Genomic DNA, 26,199 nt, shown 5'->3' on the forward strand with positions numbered 1-26,199 from the left:
AATCAAAAAGGGAGAGAACGATCCAACATGGAAAGCAGGATACACAGCAGACTCATAGAATGGCAGATGTCCTAAGTAGAACTCTGGCCTCAGAATCAGCCCTTAAGGCATTCAAATCTGGCTGAAGAGCCCATGAGAGTATTTTAGGCATGGAAAGCCAAAACATTCTGGAAAAAAAAGAGGACCTAAATGAAAGATCTCTGCGAGTGAGATCCCAGCGGAAAGAACGGGCCATCAAAGAAGGATGTACCTTTCTCTGAAGGGAGGAGAGAACTTCCACTTTGACTATGACCTTGTCTAAATAAGATCAGAGTCGGTGAACTCAAAAGGCTTCCATAGCCTTGGCAACTCATGACAAGAGCCTAGGGAGATTACTGATGCCATAAACAACAGTGTCAAATTGTTAAGTCAACAACAGGAGTCACTGTGTACTTACTCTTCATGTGGGATTTATGTCCTTAATGTGTTGTCCAATGTGAATTAATGCTATAACTAGTACTCAAACAGTATTTTACACTTTATTTTCTCTGTGGTTGCAAACTGATGAAATCTTTACTTAATATATACTAAATCAATCTTCTGTATATAAAGATAATTGAAAATGAATCTTGATGTGAATGGAATGAGAGAGGGAGTGGGAGTTGGGGGGGGTGCGAGTGGGAGGGAAGTTATGGGGGGAAAACCATTGTAATCCATAAATCGTACTTAGGAAATTTATATTTACTAAATAAAAGTTTTAAAAAATGTGTAGGCCTTGATGACTAGGGGCCATCAGACTATTTTAACACTGTAGTAAATCCAATAATGGCTGCTTTTCATGTGTTGACTATAATTTTTAACACAGTGAATTGAGACAAGTTCAAAAATTACATAATAGCAGTGATATTATTAATCATTAACCAGAGGAAAGGTGTTTCTTTTCAGAATATGAAGGAGGCTGGATATATTCCCGTTTAAGGGAGGGGTAGGTGTCATCATGTTACTATGATACAAGCTAATGTAATACTTATTACTGTTCTTAAAATATGAAACCATTAAGGCAAAAGATGACATAAAGGAATACAGAAAAGGACAAATACATAGTAATGGAGCAGAGACCTGACCAAAGCAAATCCAAAGCCTAAATTACCCAGAAACTTCTAGGACACTTAGACAACCAAATCTCTTGTAAATCAAAAAAACAACTTGACTTATTTCTCATTGTGTGTTTATTGTTATATGTCCCTGAAAACATTCTAACAAATTTTGGTAAAAACTACCAAGATGATCCCAATGCTTGCACCCTGCTATTCTAAGCCTTGTTTAATGTCTTGCTATATTTAATTGAGTTAGCCACTTTTTAAATTAAAGATCTTTTTTTAAAATTTACTTGAAAGAGTAACAGAAAGAGGGAGAAAAAGAGAGAAAGAGATCTTACATCCACTAGTTCACTCCTCACGTGGCTAAAATTGCAGTGGCTGTGCCAGGCCAAATCCAGGAACCTGGAACTGCTTCCTGGCCTCCCACATAGATGACAGGGGCCCAAGTACTTGGGCCATCTTCCACTGCTTTCCCAGGTGCTTTAGGAGGGAGCTGGACAAGAGGCAGAGCAGCTGGGACTCAAACAGTCACCCTGATATGGAATGCTGGTGACTCATGCAGTGGCTTAACTCACTGTGCCTCAATGCCAGCCCCATGCTGGCTATTTTAAACAATAAAATACAGCAGAAGTAACAAAGTATGATTTCTGACAGTTAGGTATAAGGAAGATGGTCCTGCCACATGGCTCACTCATGCATAATGCAGTCAGAGGCAGCCAGCCACCGTGCCTCCAAGTGGGAGCACTCAAGAAGGGCAGTGAAGAAGTACGGGAGGTGAAGAACTGAATTCCTCTGCCTAGGCAGCATCAACTTACCGAGGAAGTAAGTAAAACACACAGGAAGTGTATTCTGCAGATCCAAATTTGGAAATGATGGCAGCCCCACCCAAAATCTCCAGGAAATGACATAAGCCTCAGACATTCAGCTCATTGTCCAAAAGATAGATAAACAATGGAATGATAATCTGTTATAGAGTTTGCAACATCTTTATGTGTCACACCCTTTGTGTAGTCAGACAATAATGTAATTAATATATCTATTTTTTTACTAAGAGAAATTGCTAATGGAAACACAGTTATAGAAGCTCAATTATGTGTATCAAAATTAGCATGTTAATAGTAAGAAAATATTATGGACAGAGTTGGGGCTGGTGTCGTGGCATAATGGGTTAAGCTACTGCCTGCAGTGCTGGCATCCCATGTTGGCACTGGTTCAAAACCTGGATGCTCTACTTTAGATCTAGCTCCTTGCTAATGTGTCTGGGAAAGCAGTAGAAGATGGCTCAAGTAATTGGGCCCCAGTGCACACATGGGAGACCTAGATGAAGTTCCCAGCTCCTGGCTTCAGCTTGGCCTACCCCTGGCTGTTGCTGCCATTTGGAGAATGAACCAAGATATAAGATTCTCTGTCTCTCTCTAATTCTGCATTCCAAGTAAATAAAAAATATCTAAAAAAAGGAGCTACAGAGGCATGGGCTACTATACAGTAGCAGGTTTTATATTCTTGGATATACGCCTGCTAACAAAGTAGCTGGGAGTATATTTATAAAATCTAAATTTAACTTCTGCCACTTAAAGTTAAAAGTTGGATTAAATATGAAATTTGTGGACTCTAGCATTTGAGTACATTTGCATGAATACTGAGAAAAGAAACCAGAAAGAGTCAACGAATAAAGAAGACAGAAACACTCATTTCTGGACTGAGCACTGCAGGTAATATATAAAGGGATTCAGTGGAACACACATTCCTATCAAGGCACACCACATTAATTGCCATCATTGTTGCTTAACTTATGAGTTCCGGAAATGGCAGAAGCTTCACATTCATCAGAAATCTGAATGAAGCAGCACTTCCCTACTAGTGGTCCACCCAGATCATGCATCAATGAATGAAAGAGCCCTATTTTGATGGATTCATCAAGTGGAGTGAATGTTCACATTTTATTGCAAAGAACAAGGACTAACACAATATATTAGGTAATGGGAAATACATAGTTTAGTGATCACTGAGATGTGCAGGGAGTCATAAAGTGGTGGGTAGGTGTGGTAGGTGGGGAAATGACAGATAAAGAATACACATGTATTTAATTTTTTATCTATTAAATTTTTACTAACCAATTTTTATTTGCCCAGCAATTTACTAAGCATTTGGGAGTACTATGGTTAACAAAGATAAGTTAGACTTCATCCTTAACCTTGAGATAGTCACAATCTACTTTAGATGAAAAATATCACAATGAAATGTAATTGCTTGCTCTAATTAAGGCATGCACAAAATTAGACTGTAGAAGGGAAAGAGCTATAAAATTTGCCTAAGAAGTAAAGAAAGATTTCACACATGTTGCGGCAGTTCAAATAATTCTTAAAGGCAAGTAAGTATAAAGCAGAACAAGAGGAAAAGAGGGCATGGAGACATGAAAGCATCATAAAGTATTGAATAAAAAAACACATGGCCTATTTGGGGGTTATGAATAAAAACATGACAGCATTTTTTAGAGCATTAAGTTGAATACAGAAATCTGAGTCCTGTTAAGAAAAGCTGTATGTTTAAAGCGGAGTTTATTTCTTAAGTAACAGGTTATACAATTATATGTGTGTATCTATAATGTGTGTCCATGCAATTCATACTAAATTGACCTATACTATAAATGATGTTGTGGCTGGAAATAAAGTGTCTTCACATGTGCCAGTGATCCTTAAACTTTATCATTCTTGGGACTCATATAAGGACCTGATAAAACTGAGGCTGCTAGACTCACATCTTGGAGTTTCTTTTCTTTTCTTTAAGATTTATTTATTTGAGAGGTAGAGTTACAGAGAAGAGTAGAGAAAGAGAGAAAAGTCTTCCATCCACTAGTACACTCCCCGAATGACCACAATGACTGGAGCTGAGCTGACCTGAAGCCAGGAGCCAGGAGCTTCTCCCAGGTCTCCCATGCAGGTATAAGGGCCTAAACACTTGGGCCATCCTCCACTGCTTTCTCAGGCCAGAGGCAGAGAGCTGGATTGGAAATGGAGCAGCCAGGACATGAACTGGCGCCAATATGGATGCCTCCGTCTCAGGCAGGACTTAGCCTACTCTGTCACAGCGCTGACCCCTGGAGTTTCTGATTAAGTAGATCTCCATGGAGTCTGAAGCTATGCCTTGTTAGCTTCTCAGGGATGATACTCTGATAACCATTGATTTGTAATTTTAAATGCAGAGATTCTTCTCTAGGAACACTAAGTTTCATTATATTGAGATGGACAATGAATATGGCATTCATAGTGATACAAAAAATATAATATGGGATATGGCATTGTGATGCATTGAGTTAAGCTGCCATTTTTAGCTCCCATATCCCCAGTCATAGTGCTAGTTACAGTCCTGGCTACCCACTTATGTTTCAATTTCCTGCTAATGTGCCTAAAGAAGCAGTAAAGATAGCCAAAGTATGTGGGCTCCTGCCTCCCATGTGAGAGACCGAAATGGACTTCTGGTTTTGGTAAGTCCCAATCTTGTCACTAGAGGGATCTGGGGAGTGGAGCTTATTAACAATCCAAGAGAAACAAAATGGTAACCACATTTTATAAATAAAATATATTAGAGAAGGCTTTGATAAATTGGCTGATGTTAAGGTGAAGACTTATAGGTAGTTGTACATGAGAGGGATCCCAACAATACTAAGAGTTACTTAGGCCAAGTAATCAGTACATTAATGTCACTATGCTAAATGCAGTCTCCCAACTTGGCTATAAAATCTTAACTAGTACGCATCCTTTCTATTTACAGTTTATTAATAAAGCTCAATGAGATATTCTCCATGGCTTTTTATCACTACTTAGAAAATTCAAGAAATTACAATTTCATTTATTGTTTTCTTGTAGAGGTGAATTACCTAAAATCCAATATGAAGTACTAGTAAGTGGTAATATATGCATTATATAAGCAAATAAACATGTTACCATTTACTAGTATATGAATATATACACAATCTCATATCATTAAGTTACTTTAGTAAAAATAGGCATTTCCTTTATTAATAACTGCAAATAACATGGTTTTCATATAAATGAACTCATGTATATTCACAAATTGGTTTCCACTTGATGAAACTATCATTTGTGCTGAGGTGGAACCTGAGAATTAATGCAAAGTGTGGTTTCTGGTGGAAATACCTCTGGAGCACATTCTGCTTTCTGAGGGATTTGCTAAATAGTCTCATCATAGGTTCTTCAATTTATTAATCTATTCACTCCTTTGTTTTTTCAACTTTTTTTGATGAGTTACTATATAATTGTCATTTAATTTTCCTTGAAATTATACAATTGCACACCTTGTCTGATTATTTTGAAAATTAGCCAGAATGGAAACAAAAGATTCCACTCATGTATTCTTTAGAACACACATTTTTCAAAAGTAATTAAAATGTTTATTTTCAAAAAGAAAATTATGTTGAAAAATAATGCAAACAGAAGCCACATGAGCTGACTTTGCAGCTGCAAGAATACAGGAACAATTCTGGCAGGACAGAAAACACTGGGGTGGGCTAACACCTGATTTTGTAACAAAGGGCAATATAAGAGTGAATAAATCACAATGAGATTGGAATGTAGACACCCATTGGAATGTAACAATATAAAAGTCATATAATAATAAATGATGGTGGCACTATGGGTAAATTGGAATAGCACTGATAATCAACCATTTTGGCAAACAGCCATATTGACCATGTCATAAAATGACTAAATATTGAGTTACCAAATGACCCAGAAATCCCACTCCAAGGAATATAGACAAGAAAATGTACACATGTCTCCACAAACACTTTCACACTCAATACTAATAACATAGTTATTCATATTTGGAAAAAATTAAAATGTCTACCATGCAATGAAGGGACAAATATACTTTTTTTTTTTGGACAGGCAGAGTTAGACAGTGAGAGAGAGAGACAGAGAGAAAGGTCTTCCTTCCGTTGGTTCACCCCAACAAATGGCCGCTATGGCCAGTGCACTGCGCCAATCCAAAGCCAGGAGCCAGGTGCTTCCTCCTGGCCTCCCATGCTGGTGCAGGGCCCAAGCACTTTGGCCATCCTCCACTGACTTCCTGGGCCACAGCAGAGAGCTGGACTGGAAGAGGAGCAAGCTGGACAGAATCCGGTGCCCCAACTGGTACTAGAACCTGGGGTGCCGGCGCCCCAGGTGGAGGATTAGCCAAGTGAGCTGAGGCACTGCCCAGGACAAATATACTGTTGTATATCCATACAATGAAATAGTCTTTGGTAATATAAAGGAATGAAGTACTGAGGACACATACATTCTAATGAACTTGGAAACATTAGGCAAAGTGAAATGCATCAGTCATAGAGTATCATATATTGTATTTTTTATGTAATATCAGTAATAATAAAAACCAGACAGACGGAAAGGAGATTAATGACTCCTGGAACTAGGGGGTGGAGTGTGATCTGGAGAATGATGGATATGGTGAATAGGAATTTCTTTTTGCAATTGTGAAAACACCTTAAAATTTATAGACAAATACAGGTAAAAATTTATGAATATTCTAAAAGAACTATATTTTGTACTTTTAAAGGATTAATTTTACATTTTGTGACTTCTATCTTAAGAAATCCACTAGAGATATTTTTTGTTTTATTTCCTCTGAGAGGAAAAAGAATAATTTAATTTTATAGAGTATTATTTTTGAGTGTGAATATTCCTAATTTCTAATATGGCTATGGTTCACTCATGAATGCAAGAGTATTTCACAAAGTTTATGGAAAATGGAATTAAGAGAATATTTGTGCGTAAAAGCTTTTGAAATCCATGTACAATATTTCATAATATGCATTTTCCATAAACTTTTTGCTGACCACTCATATTATACACTCTTTCTTAGATTATATATTATCAAACACAATATTGAACTGTGGATAATTGGCAGCTTTATTTCCCAATATATTAAGTAGAACTATATTGTTATGACAGTAGATCCATTGTGTTAGGATTTTACTAGAATTTCACCTTAACACAATTATACCACCTTTTTGGACTCAGAGATAATGATTTATATTGGTGCTTACTTTTTTCTGATCTTGGGTGTTTATTGCAATGCAATAGTCTGGAAATGAAAGGAATAAGAGTTTTCCTCAGCTTTATGTCATCTGATTTTCTTGAAGAGGAATTAGGCTTGCTGTTGAAATCCAAGACTTATTCTTTTACTATAAGTTGTATAGATGTGGATTGAACTTTAAACAAGGATTTTATATTGATAAAATGCTTCAAGTGCAATTGTAGATTTTCATTTCTTTTTATTCTAAACTGCCTCTTATGAAGTACCCTTCTTCTGACACATGAAAAAGTCTCACAATTGGAGACAAAACACTCAACTCAAGGATGAGGTTTAAGAATTCTGTTATGTCAGTTATCTACTACTGCACTGGCATTAAAGTAAGGAAAGCATAAGAAATGCATTTAGCAATATTTTATGCACTGCTACTCTTACATCAAATGTAAAAACAGTGAGAATTCTATTCTCAAGGAAATCACAGTGTAAGACTTCATGTACTGATGATACATTTCCTATCATTCATTCATAAAGTAGTTTACCGTTTTCTGAGGCAGCAACTGTGATGTTGTACCATGGAGTTTCCTCTCTGTCAAGAACTTTTGTAGTCTTAATGGTTCCAGTATTGGCATCAATGTTAAAAAATCTGTCATCTTCAGTATCATAGTTGATGAAGTACCTAAAACATAGAAAGATAAATTTTCTTTCTATTTGATTTTATAATGAATAAAATACAACTGAACTAAAGGAAATAGTTAAAATATATTATATATTACATTGTGCTTTTTATTTCTATATTTAATTCAAGATTTCTTTAGTCCTTATTAAAATTACTAATTAAAATAGTTTTAAAAATATTTACCAAATTCCATAAATTAAAAACAAATCATAGAAACACAGTATTTACAGGTGAGAAATAAAATAAAAATTGATTTTTGAGAAGTCTATAGTACATTATTAGAAACCATATAAACATAATAAATAAACCTTCACATTGCTATATATGCAATATTTTAGGATCATAGATGATGTTAAAAGTGAATTTACCTTGAAGTTTCATGGTAGCTGATGTTGGGACACAAATATAAAATGAAAAACAAAACATGTATATTTTATTACATGCTATTTTATTTCTTCACGTGGTGTGCTCAAACCTTTGTTTTGTAAAAGAATGAGAAAAAACAATAAATTAAGGTAGATTGTATTGTGGACCACACAGGTGCTTTCTCTAACTTGTGTAGTTTGGCATGGCTATCTTGCATTAGGTTTGGCCTTTGGCTTACTTGGCAAATAAATAACTGGAAAGTGATGATATCCATATTCTAGGCCCAGAGTTCATAGGCTTTTCCATGTTTCCTCTTATGTTCTGCCATGGCCACAAGAACTGCAAGTCCAGGTGCATCCTCCAGACCCAGGAAGTAGGACTAGCAGGGTGTTGTGCCAGCAAAAGCTTCCCAGTCTAGAGTCCAATTGCCTTGTAAGTGTGTAGATGCATGATTTGGTACACCAGAGATAAGTAGACCTGGCAAGCAAAATCCAACTTTACTTAGCTGGCCCTCAACTAGCTCATAAACATATGTGCTATGGCAATATGTGTATTTTCCATACCTCTGTTTCTTTCTGGTGTTAGGCACTATTCAACAATAGCTAACTAACATAGATTTAAAGGTTTCTTTGAAAACTTCTTTTTCAAAAGTTTTTTTGAAATTTTTTAAATAACATTTTCAGTGATACCTAGCAGGTAAAAAATCAACTAATCATTTGTCTAGGTGATATAGGACCTGAATTTTTTCATGATGAAATTGTGTATCTGCAGTTTTAAGATTTTTAAAATTTTATTTCATCACTATTATAATAGAATGAGTGTATGTTGAAGCTAGAAAATGTATAACCAGCTAAGAAGTATTAAGATATCTACTTCGATTAAAAGGTTCACAAAGGCTAAGCACTGGCTGGTTCTTTCCAGTAATGTATTGCAGCTCCCTGCGATTTGAAAGAGGCTTCCTCCTGAATGAACAAAAGTTTCCACATGAAGAGCAGGAACTACTGTCTGCTTCTGAGAAATCTTTATCAGAACATGAATTTTTAATTCCCTACTCAAATGTACATGAAATGATTTTCACTGGAAATTATATGAGATCAAAGCTCTTTTCTTTTACTGATACTAATATAGATGCAAGGCTTAGTCCCATAAGTGAATTAATATACAAACCAATTAACAAATATAATGGAAAATATGTTAATATTTAATATGAAATTAATTAAGGCACTTCATATATCATATCTTACATAAATATTTTAGTTAGAAATAATCATTTCAATAAGTTAATATATCATACCTTTGTATACCAATATTTATTCATATTAGAAAATATTTATAGATTTTAATATAATCCTATATATAGATTCCTTTTATTTTTTGAAATTTTTTAAAAAATATTTTATTTATATAAATGGAACAAATTTTATGCATCCCATACATACAGTTTTAAGAACATAATGACACTTTCCACTCCATCCTCTCTCCCTCCCTTGTTCCTACCCTTCCTCCTATTTACTTTCTTATTTTTCTTTTAATTTTAATTTCTTTTTAAGTTTAACATTTTCTTTTCTTTGAGAACAAGTTTTATCATTAATTGAAGAAGCACCTAAGTAAATAAGCAATGGAGTTGGGCACTTAGCCTTATCTAAAACTTATGAGACATAAGAATATCCTCCACTTAATACACCAAAATGAAGTAAATCTTTGAGAACAAGTTTTACTATTAACTCTCATAATACAACTCTTTGAGGATAGAGGTCCTGAATGGGAAGTTAGTGCATGGTACTCCTGTTGTTAATTTAACAATTAACACACTTATGTATGATGTCAGTGATAACCTGAGGCTCTTGACATGAGCTGCCTAGACTGTGGAAACGTTTTGAATCCACAAACTCCATCAGTAGGTAGACAAGACCATAAGGCAAATTGGAAGTTCTCTCCTCTCTTCAGAGAAAAGTACTTCCTTCTTTGATGACTACTTCTTTCCACTGGGGTCTCACTCACAGAGGTCCTTCATATAGGACACTTTTTGCCACAGTGTCTTAGCTTTCCATGCCTGAAATCCTCTTTTGAGGTTTTCAGGCTGACAAGAATGCCTTAAGTTGTCATGCTGAGGTCAGAGTGCTACTTTAAGAAATTGTCTTTTTATGAAATAATAAAAGATGAATATTATTTCTATGAAATAATAAAAAGTTACAAAAGTTATTGGTTAGATGAATACAACAAATAACTATTTTTATCATCTGCATTTGGCTTATTTTCTTTTCCACTAAGAATATATAAACTGAGAAAAAGAACAAATTAATACTTCTCATAGTATTTCATATAACTCAGAGTTTGGAAATTATTTTAAGCTAGGATATAATTTATCAATTACTAAATCTCATTCTTTATACATCAGATGAAATATAGGAAAAAGAAAAATCACTCCATAGAACATTTGGTTAACATTTTAGAGAAATCTGCAGGCACAAATGGCCAAAAGTGTTAACACATGGGGAAAATGTTGAGATATATTCAAGAGCTGCTCTAATATGATGGTGACACACTGTTAGAATTCTATCATCACTATATTTTCACTATATCCTGTGTAAAATGTGCATCAAAATAGTAATTATACTAAGTGCTACTTCAGAAGATATATGATCACCCATCAATAAGATGTCCCCTATGAAGTATTGGTATTCTATTTGCATAATAAAGGAAGTGTAATTAAGGCAGTGTTAGCTCAGATTTGTCTACAGTTCTGAGAAGCTTCTGTATTGCACACATCCTCTATGACAATCCTAACTAACTACTTTTATATTGTTGGGCAAATGAGCCCACTTAAGCATTCAGAATCGTCACTATCCATACTATGATACATAAATACATGTAATTTTTTTTGACAGGCAGAGTTAGACAGTGAGAGAGAGAGAGAGGGAGAGAGAGAAAGGTCTTCCTTCCATTGGTTCACCCCCCAAATGGCTGCTACAGCCAGTGCACTGCGCCAATCCAAAGCCAGGATCCAGGTACTTCCTCCTGGTCTCCCATGCGGGTGCAGGGCCCAAACACTTGGGCCATCCTCCACTGCCTTACAGGGCCACAACAGAGAGCTGGAATGCAAGAGGAGCAACTGGGACAGAATCCGGTGCCCCAACCGGGACTAGAACCTGGGGTGCTGGTGCTGTAGGTGGAGGACTAGCCAAGTGAGCCACGGTGCCAGCCAAGTTGTAATTTTTATTCCTACAAATATTCTGTCCTTTCATACAACATAGGTGCATTTTTTCTTTCTAGTAAATATACTACAAAATAGCAAAAAGACTTAAAGGAAAATATGTTACTTAGAAATAAGATGGAAATTCATTATTTGGGGCTAGAGCTATGGCATACCAGGTTTGTTGGGAGTCACTGTGCTTGTTTCCCTGTATAGGCCTTTGTTTAAACTAACCTTCAGCTGTGTTCCTGTAAGGAGGATTCACTAGAAAATTCCATTTGTACAACTCACTGATATGGTTAGCGCTTGGCCTTCTGGCTTCAGTGCTCTCTTTCTTGTACCTTGATAAGCACATCTGGTAGCTGTAAGACCTTGCTGTAACTCCCTTTGTCAAATTGATACTGGTTCCTGTGAAATTATTCCTTTGATCTATGTTGTGAGATGACCCCTGCTTATCCTCGACTGTACAATTCTTGCCTTATACTATATAAGCCACCTCCTTCTCCAATAAAGTTGAGACCTTGATCAGAGTACTGTCTTGGTCTCCCTTCTTGTGCCTGGTTTGTCTCTACATTCAGGTCTGCCCTCCTCATGTCCTAGTTGATTACCCCACGGGCCGGGGCACAGGTTAGGCCTAACATGTGATGCCTGCATCCCATGTGGGCTCCAGATTGAGCCCTGGCTGCTCCACTTGTGATCCAGCAACCTGCTAATATGCCAAGGAAGGCAACGAAGATGGCCCAAGTGTTTGGGCCCATGCACCCACATGGGAGACTCAGAAGAAGCTTCTGGATCATGACTCCAGTCTCGCCCAGCCCCAATTGTTGAGGCCATTTGGGGAGTGAACCAGCAGGTGGAAGTGCTCTCTCTGTGTGTCATCCCTCTCCCTCTCTCTGTAACTCCGCCTTTCAAATAATAATTAAATTTTAAAAGAAAAAAAATTCATTATTCAAACTAGTACCCCATGAATCAACAAATAGATAGACAAACTATGACCATAGTAATTAGTGACAAACCCATGGCCAGAATTCTATTGAATAGGGAAAAACTTGGAACCAGAAAAAGATGCCCACTCTCACCACTGCTATTTAACGTAGTCCTGGAAGTTTTAATCAGAGCTATTAGGAAAGAAAAATAAATCAAAGGAATACAAATTGGAAAGGAGGAAATCAAACTATCCCTATTTGTAGATGACATGATTCTATACATAGGGATCCAAAAGACTACATGAGAGACTATAGGAATTTATAAATTATAAATTTATTTAATTATAAAATTATAATTAATTATAATTAGAAATTATAAATTCATTTCATTATAAGAATATAAATTATATATAAATTTATAAAGTATGGTAAATTGGCAGGATATAAAACCAACACAGAAAAATCAGTAGCCTTTGTATACACAGACAATGTGATGGCTAAGAAATAACTTTAAGATCAGTCCCATCCACAATAGCTCCAAAAAATAATTAAATAACTTGCAATAAATTTAACCAAGTATGTCAAATATCTCTATGGCAAAAATTATGAAATACTAAGTAAAGAAATAGAAGAGAACATTTAAAATGGAAAATTTTTCCATATTCATGGTTTGGAAGAATCAACATCATCAAAATGTTCATACTACCAAAAGCAATTTACATATTCAGTGTGATCTAAATAAAAATAACAATGACATTCTTTGCAGATCTAGAAAAAATGATGCTGACTTTCATATGGAAACATAAGACACTCTGAATAGCTAAAGTAATCTTATAAAAGCCTGAGGCATCACAATATCTGATTTCAAAACATATTATAAAACATTTACAAAACAGCCTGGCACTGGCATAAAAACACTTTAGAACAAAGGAACAAAACAGAAACTCCTGAAATCAATCCATACATGTACAACAAACTTATCTTTCACAAAGGAGCTAAAATCAATACCTGAAGCAAGGACAGTCTCTCTAACAAATGGTGCTGGAGAAACTGGGTCTCCAATGCAGAAGTATGAAACTAGATCCATACCTTATACCTTACACTAAAATCCACTCAAAATGGAACAAAGACCTAAATCTACGATATGATAATAGAAAATCACCAGAAAATTTTGGGGAAACTCTGGAAGATATTAGCATAGGGAAAGACTTCTTGGAAACTTCCCCAGGAGCACGGGTAATCAAAGCCAAAATTGACAAATGGGATTACATCAAGCTGAGAAGCTTCTGCACTGCAAAAGAAACACTCAGCAAAGTGAAGAGGCAACCAACAGAATGGGAGAAAATATTTGCAAACTATGCAACTGATAAAGGGTAAACACCCAGAATCTATAAAGAGCTCAAGATGTTCAACAACAATAAAACAGTAGCTGTCCATAATGATCACATTATTCAAATATTTTCTTGAACAGAAGCTACTTTAAACAAATTACTCATTTGGTAGTTTGGCACTTAATTTCCTTTTGATTATATAGGCATAAACTCAAGATAAGTATTAGCTATATTAAAATACATTGGGAAAGCTATTTTTCCATTTCAATAGCAAAGTTTCAGTCCTTAAAGGCACTTATTTTTATTATATTTTATCTGCTGCAACATAAGGAATTAATTTAAAACTTATGTAAAGATGGGCAATGTGGCATTGTGGGTATAGCTGCCACCTGTCAACATCCCACATGGGTTCAGGATCAAGTATCAGCTGACCCACTTCCAATCCAGCTCCCTGAAAATGTGCCTGGGAAAGCAGCAGAAGATGACACAAATCCCTAGGCTCCTGCAAACATGTGGGAGACCCAGAAGTAGCTCCTGGTTCCTGGCTCCTGGGACTGGCTCTGGCCATTGCAGCCATTTGGTAGTGAAACAATGGATAGAAGACCTCTCTCTCTCTCTCTCTCTCTGCCTCTTCCTATGTTTCTCTCTCTCCTTATAACTTTGACTTTCAAATAGATAAGTATTTTTAGAAGAAGTACATTTTGTAATGATTTTCTTGGAGAAATATTAGTTGCCTTAAACAGCAGAAGACTTCTTTCAATTTTCACACTTGAGATACCTGCAAGTACATCATTCAAGTGGTAAAGAAACTTCTGTGAGATTTTTGTCTTCCAAGCAGCTATTATGTAAGTTTTACTGGCTATGATCAATAGTTGGGATAGTATTTAATCAATATGTACCCTGTGGGCTGTTAAAGCAGTTTGGCCTTTTTTTTTTTTTTTTTTTTTTGTAACCTAACAAAAATTCACAAACCTGAAGTAGAGCTCAGATTCATTAAAAAATTTAAAGTTTCCCTTGTGGGTCTGGGGATTCAATTTATTGCACAAGACGTGCATCCAGAAAACAATCCTTTTAAAAAACGTAAAATAAAAGGTTCACATCTCACATGATAAATTGGATTCCATGCTTAAGTCCTTAATAAAACCAGCATCCCAGGTAGCACATGGGTATTTTGGAAAGCTTTTAAATTGCTTGAACAAAATCTCCATGCAGTGAAACAAAGTTAAGATGTAAAACTGCTGCACCACAATTATAATGTGTCTTTCTGTTATTTATCCCTCAAAGTAACTAAGACATAAGAAATTCCAGTAGGCCAAGTTTCAGAAATGTTATGAAATTTTTCTTTTTTTGGTGAAATTTGCCTGAAATATAAAAATCATTTGGCTATTAGATTTTTTAGTCTCATGACTGCAGATCTAGAGTGTCACTAAGCCAGGACACAGGTATCTACTCAGGGATGACCGAGGGATCAATCTGCATGCCCTTGCAGAACATAAGTTTTCTTCTTGGTGCATGACTGTGATGGGGTGGTTGCCATAGAAGGTGGCACTAGGGCACTAGATAAATTTTGGCTCTAAACTAAGATTTTTCGAGGTCTTTTATATATTTACTGAATGATGCAGAAAAGCCCACTTTCTTGTTCAACTTCCATGATTCATTAGCTGTGCAATTTGTGTCCAGTCACTGTGCTTACTAAATGCATATGTTCATTTATAAAATAACAGAATTATCTTAGTCATATTTAGGCTTCCTTAAATCCTCCAGTGTCATATCTTGTGCATATGCAAAATTATTAGTCAATATTGTTATGTTAACATTAGCAATATGTAAAAGTTATACAACTTCCAAACACAGATTGTGGGCAAAGACTCTGGTTTAAAGCATATCTTTGTGTTTGCTTCCATTTGGGGTGCATTAAAAGTCACTTAATGAGTTATCATATGTGTTTCAGTAGATTGGCACAGTTTTAATGGAAGCTTATTAAATACTGTCATGAAGGGAGGATCGTTTAGGCTATTCTATATTATCGGTAATCTAATTTTTATAACTAAATCTCATCTAAGGAGAAAAAATGCTTTCAATATCAGATAGTTTTTTTAACCTAACATATTTTGAAACATATTTCTTGAGTATTGTTTACATTTTTCAAAACTTTGAATCTTGTACTCAACTTTCTGAATAGTTTTGCTAATTTCCCCTTTTCAAATTTGATCTATAATCTTGTCATAATTTTGAAGTATTTATTTTTTTGCTGCAATAATATCCACAATTAATGTGGATATTCCACTCTGATCACAAATTATGCAGAAGTTTAAGGGATGTACTGAGAAAAGGAAACGCACCAATAGAAATGTAGCAAACATATGGAAACATTTATCTACCAGGGCTACTTTAATCTCAGAATGAATAGATCTCCTTTTTTCTTAAGAAAGAGCCACAGAACAGGAGATCTGTTAGATTTTAAAATTCAGACAATATTTTCAAATATGATTGTAATTTTATTGTTATAAATGCTATTGATTATATTCTAAGTACTGTCTTCTCAAGCATTTGAAACAGTCATGTAAACTATTATTTCCTTTCTATTGCTTTAAAATGACATGAAGAAAACTTCCAAATTCTTTTTTTTTTTTTTTTTTTTGACAGGCAGAGTGGACAGTGAGAGAGAGAGAGACAGAGAGAAAGGTCTTCCTTTTCAGTTGGTTCATCCCTGAGTGGCCGCTGTGGCAGGCGTGCTGTGGCCGGCGCACAGTGCTGATCCGAAGCCAGGAGCCAGGTGCTTCTCCTGGTACCTGCAGGTGCAAGCACTTGGGCTATCCTCCACTGCCTTCCTGGGCCACAGCAGAGAGCTGGACTGGAAGAGGTGTGACCGGGACAGAATCCCACGCCCCAACCAGGATTAGAACCCCAGGTGCCGGTGCCGCAGGTGGAGGATTAGTCTATTGAGCTGCGGCGCTGGCCCCCAAATTCTTAACAATGAGATGTCTAAATCAGAGTAGAAAGTAAGGAAACACAGAGACACATATTGATACCTGTACTTTCAACGGCTAAGCTCTTCATCAGAAATGTTATCGGGGCTCCAACGATTTTCTTTTCTTTTTTTTTTTTTTCTTTTTTGACAGGCAGAGTGGACAGTGAGACAGAGAGAGAGAGAGAAAGGTCTTCCTTTTGCCATTGGTTCACCCTGCAATGGCTGCCGCTGCCGGCACGCTGCGGCCGGCGCATCGCGCTGATCCAATGGCAGGAACCAGGTGCTCATCTTGGTCTCCATGGGGTGCAGGGTCCAAGCACTTGGGCCATCCTCCACTGCACTCCCTGGCCACAGCAGAGAGCTGTCCTGGAAGAGGGTCAACCAGGACAGAATCCGGCGCCCCGACCGGGACTAGAACCTGGTGTGCCGGTACCGCAAGGCAGAGGATTAACCTAGTGAGCCGCGGCGCCGGCCCAATGATTTTCTTATACTCAGTCAAGCGGTGTGAACTTTTGACTTTAGAGTATGACTAAATTCTAAAGTATGTAATAGATTTATTCTTGAGAGAGCAGAATTTTAAAAACGCTTAATGCATAAAGTCGATAGCATTTCCTCTTTCTAGTAGTAAAGGGAACCCATACAAAAAGAAGATCCAGGCATTGGCATTTGACAAGTGACTTTCTGAGTCTGAAACATTTGTTCCCTAATTTGCAAGATTTGATCTTTGTAAACCCAGAGATGTTTTCTTTTTATTTAAATTTGTTTTTTTTTGTTATTAGTTGAAGTATAGCAGAGTAAGCATATTGTTTTAAAAACATAAAAGTTGTTTGAACAAAGAAAAATGTGTTTTCATTCTGAATCAACCGTTCTATCACTCTGAAAATTTGGTCAAATTAATTAATTTTCTGACTTTTAGCTTCATCTGTAAAATGAGCCACTATTACAGACTGCTTTAATATTACTACACATTATGGAATGATACACACAGAGTCTCTGTCCAACAGATTGCAAGCAATGAATACCCACTGCTTCTGATGCTCATGTGCTTCCAGGTCACACATCCCAAACTCTCCAGCTTCTCACACAGGGTTGCCCATTTCTTAGTAGCTAATTTGTAAGATTATAAAATTCCATTTGTAGTATTCCAGCAAGTAAGCAAAATCTGTCTAAATGAATGATTTTTGCAGGCTAAATAGGTACTAACTTTATTTGCTTATTTTAAATAGGTGATGATTATATGCTACAAATTACACACCTTATTTTAAGTTGAGAAAGACAAAGCCTGAACATGGTAGGCTCTAAGAAATCGCAATAGTTTTCCTAATAGTTTAGAAAATAGAAAACAAAAGATTGAAGCCAGGAAGCTTTTCAAAAACGCCTATAGGACTCAAACTACCTTTCATTACCAATTCTACAAACTTGGAGTTAATTGCATTTCAGGGCACATTGCAAGCTACACCTTTTCAATGTTCTTTTTCTTAATTAGTACAAACATTTGGTCCCTGAGAAAGGTGCAGGGATAAGGCTTGCTTTTGTGTTTGTTAATGTTTTCTGTTTTTTATTCACTGTTTGCACCTAGAGGCCCACATGAATGACATATTTTTATTAAAATCAAGAATAAATATTATGTAAATTATGCCTCCAAACCGCAGCATGGAGTCTAATTATTTTAAGGCAGCTTCACTGGCTTCATTTTAGTTGTCTAACAAGAACAATGTTGAAAGAAGAATGCAGATGTTAATAGGTGTGTGCTTCTCTGTACTTGAATTTTGTGACAATTTTCCAATCACCTTTGCATCCTCTTTACTAGAATAATGCATGTACCCTAGAATGTTCAATTAAATGTTCTAATAATGTAGGGCAATTACTGAGGCAATTAATAATATCATGGATAATTAATTAGAAATAATTTCCTACATACATTGATTGAAATATACATGATGAAATTTTCACATGACTATGCATGCATGTAAATTATGCATACTGACACATACTTCCCCCAAAATATTTCAAAATGTATTTTCATGAGTATAATTAGCACTCAAGTTTTTAAAGTCTACTGTTTAGTTTGTTTTACTTTATGTCAAGTTCTTTTCAGTAGACAGCAACCTGCCAATTGGGTGGCAGTATTTCTCTGGGCCCCAGATAGCTTTAGGTTTCAATCTTGGATTTCCCCAGCCTCCACAACTGTGAGAAAGAAATACTCCATGTTTATACTATCCAGCCCAAAGTAATTTGTAGAATAACCTGAACTAAGACTCTCTCAAGTTGTAATAACCATAAATGTCTTCTAGCATAGCCAGTTGTCTGCTGGGAAGAATTTTGTCTCAGGAATGAGAATCAGAATTCCATAGGTAATGCAAAATTTTCATACATATTAGGGCCTTGCTTGTACAGCAATGCCAAAAGAAGTTGGTTCCTGACCTCAATTTCTTCTCATTTGACCTATGTTTCATCACATTTAATCTATTTTTAACATCATTACCACCAGAAGAATAGCTAATTTCTTAACACCACAAAGTGAGCGTGAGCATATAAATCAGGAGTGTAATTTTTTTAAATCCCAACTTTCTGCCCTGAATCCACGGTCTCTATCACCAACTGGCTAAAGATTCTTATTTACGATAATGTATTTCTACCTCAATTTTCTGTCAATTTACTCACATCACTAAATAAAGTGCAGAAATTAATATACGCAGTCAACATTGATGGAATTAAGTATAGGAGAGGTCTTCAAAAAGTTTATGGGAAATGAATATTATGAAAAAATGTGTTTGTACCAAGGTACATATCTTTTGCTCTCAATTATTCATAAACCTTTTCAAATACCTTGATATAAAGTTTCTAAGATACTGACTTAAAATTAATAGTAATATAATTTATCATATTAAAAGGATAAATAAAATACTTTGCTTATAAAATATTTTTATTTTTTCATATAAAATACTTTGAGAGGTGATAGAAATTTTCACATGTCTACAAAATTGAAACATGTCATACCTTACTAGGCTATTAGCACTGTCAGGATCTTGAGCCAACACTGTGCCAACAGTAGTTCCAATCTTGGCATTTTCATAGACTTCCATGACATAGGAAGGCATGGAAAATAGTGGCGCTTCGTCAACATCCCCAACGATTATCTTCAGCACGGTGGCATCTTTAAAAGGACCCAAGTGAGAAAAGCGAAAGTCAAGATGTGTGTTTGCTCCTTCTATGTTGAGGGTGTATGATTTCTTTTTCTCATAGTTCAATGGCTGTGGAGAAAAAATAAGATTTCCAACATTATGGCTTACATTAGGTTTCACAAAAGCATTGTCTTTTTCCCTCGTTGGGAGAAAACAGCTAAAATACAATTGAATCATAACAGCTATCTTTAAAACAAGCTATGAAATGTTTTAATAACATCTAAAGCAGAAGTCATAGGAATTTAATCTGAATCAATAATGATTTTTACATACCCTTAAATATGACTGAAGGAAAATCCAAAATGATATCACCCACAGAAAAATAAATATTGCTCTTTGGAAGATCTTGTTATTAGTCTCTCCTAGTAATTTCTTTCTATCTCCTTTTCAGCCTACATGGTTAATTTTTTAAAATTCTGCTACCAAGCTCTTAACACTTTAAAATAAAGAACTTTCAATATGTAAATAATTTATTTCATGCCATACCCCTTTAGAATTGAATGCATGTATTTTAATTGACAAATATTAACATATTTGTGTAGTACAGTATGATATTTTGGTGCATGTTTACATTGTGTAGTGACAGCTCAGAATGTTTAGGTAACCTGTCATTTCAAACATACATCTTTGTGATTAGAATATTCAAACTAATGTCTTATAGCTATTTTGATTGGGGTGATACAACATCTTTTAACTCTAATCACTCTTTTGTATAAAAGAGCACCAGAACTTACTCTTTTCTGTATCACTGCATTTCTTAACCTCTGCCTTCCTTTATCACCCCTCTTCTGTAATACTTTATAGCCACTGGTGACCACTATTCTACTCCCCATTCCTATAAGCTTAGCTTTTTTCTATTCCACAAACATGGAATGATTTCATGTTTATCTTTATGTCCTTAAACTTATTTTATTTAGCATTTTTATATCCAGGTCCATCCATGTTGCTGTAAATGACCAGATTCCATTTTCTCTTTTATTGCTAAATAGTATCCCACTGTGCATATGTACACATTTTCACTATCCACTCATATGTTGATGAACACTTAGTTTGGTTTCATATCATGGCTATTGTGGATAGTGCTGCAATAAATGTGGGTATGTAGATGTCTTTTCAACATACTGATTTAATATCTTTTGGATATGTACCCAGTACTGGGATTACAGCCAGATGATTTTAGATAGAAATGCCAGAAACACACATTTGGCCAAGAAAATCTTCTATAAATGGTACTGGTTAAACTTGAGAAGAGTAAGACTACTCAACCCCCACCTTCAACTATAAGGAAAATCAATGCAAAAGGCACTAGAAATTAAAATATAAAACTCCAGACTATAAAACTAACTCATGAAAACCCAGGGGAAATGCCTCAGAACATTAGTTTACACAACAATTGTTTGGATATGACCCTGAAAGCATAGACAATAAAAAGAAAAATTGGTAAAGTTGATAAAATCAAACAGAAAATGAAACCAGAAATATCAAAGGAAGTAATTAACAGAGTGAAGAGACAACCCACAGAATGGGAAAAAATAGTTGCCAACTATATATTTGACAAAGGATTAATATCCAGAATACACAATGGACTCTAACAATTCAGCAAGTATGTGAGTAAATGAGTTAATAAATAATCCAATTTAAAAATGGGCAAAATACTTGAATAGTCATCTCTCAAGACACTTCTCAAAGAGAAAGTACTCAACATTATTAGCCACCAGGGAAATGTAAATGAAAACCACTATGAGATATCACCACGCTGCAGCTAGAATGACTATTATCAAAAAGCAAAGCTCACAAGGATGTGGGAAGTATGGAATTCTTATATACTATTGGTGGAAATATACTAGTTTTAGACTATATGAAGAACGGTCCTGATGTTCCTCAAGAACTTAAAAATAGAATTAACATATTAGCCAACAACCCCACTACTGGGAATATATTTATTGGCTTCTTGATATAACATCATTTTATTTTAATCTCATTCTTTTTAAACATGTATCTTATTTCAAAAGTTTTTAAATTTTCAAATAAATAGTCTGTTTTTAGAATATTAGCAAAACATTTTATACAGAATTTTGAAGTTCATTTCTGTTAATTATATGTATTATTTATTTCATTTATTATATTATGATCTTTGGATTTTCAAAATTTATTACCTTCTGTCTTTTTTGTTTATTTATATCTTTTTTTATTTTCTATGATTTAAGCCTATAGTGTTTCCTGTCATTCTTTTAAAAATTATTCATTTATTTATGCAAAAAGCAAAGAGAGAGAGAAAGCCAGAAGCAGATAAAAGAATTTCCATCCATGGGTTCACTCCCCAAATGCCTGACTGAGCCAGCACCAAAGCTGTTATTAGGAAACTCAGTGTAGGTCTCCCAGGTAGGGGAAGGATACCAACCATTTGAGTCACATCCATGCACTACAATATGGGACTCTAGCATCCCTAACAGAGTCTTCACCATAAAGCCCAAAGCCCTTCCCAGTTTTTTGAAATATTTTTAGTATTTTTTCTTATTTTTAATTATCCTATTGATTATGTATCCTTTAACAATATATGCCAAGCATTATGAATTTGACTTAGCACACAGTAGGGAGTAAGGTCAAAATTCATTTGGTCCAAAGATTCCATGGTATATTATAGTCTACAAAACACTAAGCAAACATTTTATAGCACTTTGTGTTTAGTGCTTTAAGACATTTTGGGTATTATGGACAATAATAAGAACACAAACTCCGACAAGGGGTATATTGAGCAGTTAAGTAATGCTTCTTCCAAGAGGGAGTGCTTGTTCAGATAAGAACCGAAAGCTTAGAAATTGTTAACATGATGTAATCAGGACTCCATGAGCTGAAAGGAACACAGACTTAGTTTTAACCATGTCAAAAGTGTCCATGGTGAGATTAGTGTAGGTGAGCCAGAGACCAACTTCTCATTTTGAGCTCCGTGAAGTACCTTCAGACATTGGTCTTCCTGAGGAGTGTCGATGAGAATAAAGATAGTAGGGCTTTTTCATCCCTACTTCTATCACTTATTTTGTACAAGCCTGCTTCAATTTCACAGTATTTTTTTTTCTGGGCAGAATCAGAGAATAATCATTCTCTATGGAAAAGTTCAGATATTTTACTTCTTCTTGAGGTTCAACACTTTAGTCCTGAATGCTGTAACAGAATTTCTTAGAAGGGGTGGCTTGAATAAAAAAAATGTTATATTTCACAACTTTTAGGCTGGGAAGTCCAAGCTTAAGGTGCTCACAGGTCTGGTGTCTGGTAGGGGTCCTCTTCCTATTCGTGGAAAACTTCTGTCTTGTGTTGACCTCAATGTTGGAAAGAAGTCCTTGTTCTCATGGCTCTTATTATAAAGCCATTCATTCCACTCATTAGAGTTCAGATGATTACCTCCCATGTATTCCACCTCTACATGACATCATACTGGTATTAGATCCCAACATAAGGAATTTCATTAGGGGATTACACATGTAGTCCGTAATAGCCAAAGACTTGCTAACTGGAAACACTGTCCTTAGCTGGATATTTTAACGAATGATCAGTCTTATTGATGATTATTTCCCCATCTCTTCTGAATTACCTTGGAAAATTGGCCATGTTGCTTCCAAACCTGATATTAAGAAGCTAGATCCCAGAAAATTCCTATGGTCCTAGAACCATAGATGAGGCTGGGCCATTATAATATTTTACTTGTTTTCATAAGAGAAAATACAAATTTAAAAAGCATTAAAAACTCAAGTTCTCCAAAGTTGACCATGTATACAATACATATGATCTATATTTAATACAAATATATATTTTAGCTTTACATGCTTTTAAATAAAATTTAATTGATTCTACAATTCATGACTGACTAACTGGGAGTGATTTTCTTCTGAATAACTAATATCCATATTGTTGGAGGGGTCACAGAACTGACAGCTGGACTCTTAGAGTGTGCTTTTTCTCTCCTTGATGCCTGTATTAACATGAGTAAGAAGGGGCCTCTGAGCAATTTTTCAATAAAATGGCTAGAAAAAGTCCACACTTGAAGCCTAGCAGGAACTGGGTGGATGGCTCGGGCCCCTCGGCTCTTAGGATTTGGCTGTCAGACTTCCTGCCTGCTGCTCATGGAAAGCAGAAGCCCTGGCAGATTCAGATTTGTTTTAAGTTGAAACCCTAGTGATTTTTTGAGTCAACTTGAAAAAAGGTCAGTTTTATAGTGCTGAAGACTTAGGACTAACAATCCCAATGCATTTAACTATGGATATAATTAGCATTCCTTTCTCACAACAATGCTGGATTTTAAAGCATTCATTTCCATATATTCTTTTGCATAAGTTTTTCCATCTTTCAGTAAAATTTGTGGAGGGAATTTTGGCTATTTGTAGTCCTTTTGATACTGTTACCAAGTTGTCCATCTAAGACATCTCTTTCCCCATCTTTCTTCAGGTCTTTTGGCAAGTTAAATGTTGTCTCTCTGAACACCAACGTACCTACTACTAAGATGAAGGCTGTTTATGTGGACACATGGTTTCATGTTTATGATCATCTAATATATATTTAACTACCCTAGGGCAGGGATAATCATTTCAAGGAGTTTGTTTGCCAACCCTGGCAGATGGATCAATGGGGACCCTTCTGGATCCACAAAGGAATGAGACATTTATTACAGGTTGAGACAAGAACATAGAAACAGTTGAATTAATGCAAATCGAAATATTTTAACAACTTTATTTATGAAGAGAAACTAATAAAACTAAATTGCAAATATGAACTAAGAGGAAACAATATTTACCTACTTATTCAAGGATATTTTAGAATTATGAACACAAAATAAAATGTTATTGACATAATCAGGGTAGAATACAAATATTATATTAGAATTATAATTATTTTCCAGTACTGTAACTGTTGCATAGTTGTCTAAGTAGCTATCGCCAATATCTCTTAAGTAGGTCTTAGGAATTTTTTTACTAATCTTTTCCTTTGGGAAACTTGTTAAACCTCTGTGAGGTTTCACTCTCCCCAGAAATGCATGTGTTTATTTTAACCTGAAATATTTTATGAAAAAAACAGTATAGCATGAAGAGTGAAAATTGTTTATCTTTTCTTGGATTTTGATGAGAAAATAGTGGAAGAAAAACACAAAGAGTCATAGCAGAAAGTAATAGCATGAAATATTATCTGAGAGTTTAAACAACACAAAGCATATATCTTCCTGCTGTAAAAAATAATAAAACAAAAATAATCCCTCCATAAACATGACAGATAATAGGAACCTGATAAGTTTGGCTGCAGAATCAGTGACTTTACACGAGCATAAGAAAGAGTTGTTTTCTAGCTCCATATTATACTGTCACTGTTGATGCCTTTAGCTGTTTCTGGCTGAATTATGGTAAGAATCAGTCAGACTGAACAACTGATTAACCCTCTAGCTAAGAGGAACTGGGAAATGTTCTTCCTTTCAGAGCTACTAGAGGACTCCTCAAGTGTAGACTCAGCTCTTGATCATTTGTTCTTCATTATCGACTCTAAGGAAATTGTTTCACCAAGTTATTTGGTATGGGAGTGTTCAGCCTATTTTATAACCTTTCAGAACTGTGACAAGTTTCTAGCTTGGGAAAACTGAATAGCTAGATTATCAGTCAGTGTTTAATGTGAGAAGTGGGTAAGCAGTAGGTAAAAGTATTGTAATGGAAATCATTAATATTCATGTTTAGGGAGAAATATTTAAGGGACAGTAGCAGATTATTTTTTCATTTTATAGAATTTGACTTGGTTTTAAATTTCTCTACAAAACTCAGTTATTCCCCACGCTCTATGAATTAAAAAAAAATCACACAGCATTGAAGCTCACATTTAACAAGTGGTAAGATCACTCTTGTCAAATTTAATAAACTTTTGGTTGCTCAATTAAGTTTTAATTTATGATAAACTACAAAACTAGTAATTACATTTTGTATGGTAATATTAATAACAATGCATTCATAGCCCAGTATTCACAATTATGATGATCATAGTGAAATCTCACTCTTGCCAGGAAAGAGAATAACTAGCAGCAAGCAAAACATGGATACCTGCTGGCAACTCTCAACATTTAAATGTTTACATTAGTTTTAGTATAAAATTTGTAAAGACACACAAAAGATAATTTCATATGATGTAGCCTAACATAGTTGTTTTTCTAACATTGAACCATCCAGCCATTCTAGGAATAATCCCATTTGTGCTGTGATTTAATAATTGTGGTTCAAATATTTCTGTATTAATAAATAGAATTATTTAGTGTTCATATTATTTTATTTTTATTAGATAATCTGTTTATCCTATTTTGTGAGCTCTTATAACAAAATATCTTACAGGGTCCCTTTAAAATGCAACAAATTTATTCTCTTGGAATTCTGAAGATAAGAAGTCAAAATTTGGG

At 35.3% G+C, this 26,199-nt stretch overlaps 1 protein-coding gene across 4 annotated transcripts in view; it reads right to left on the reverse strand.

Annotated features, from left to right (window-relative positions):
* The window catches only part of CDH18 (cadherin 18), a 974,018-nt gene that overhangs the window by 61,141 nt on the left and 886,678 nt on the right, over nt 1-26,199 (reverse strand). For all 4 annotated transcript variants that reach the window (XM_089313132.1, XM_017344660.4, XM_017344659.4 and 1 more), the window contains 2 exons: nt 19,597-19,850; nt 7,673-7,809 (listed from right to left, as the gene is read on the reverse strand). In XM_089313132.1, coding sequence (XP_089169258.1) covers nt 7,673-7,809; nt 19,597-19,850 — 391 coding nt within the window. The remainder of the gene's footprint in view (nt 1-7,672; nt 7,810-19,596; nt 19,851-26,199) is intronic.

Source organism: Oryctolagus cuniculus, chromosome 14 (assembly GCF_051225735.1).
Source record: "Oryctolagus cuniculus isolate XC-2025 breed Fujian yellow rabbit chromosome 14, ASM5122573v1, whole genome shotgun sequence".
In the NCBI taxonomy this organism is placed as follows: domain Eukaryota; kingdom Metazoa; phylum Chordata; class Mammalia; order Lagomorpha; family Leporidae; genus Oryctolagus; species Oryctolagus cuniculus.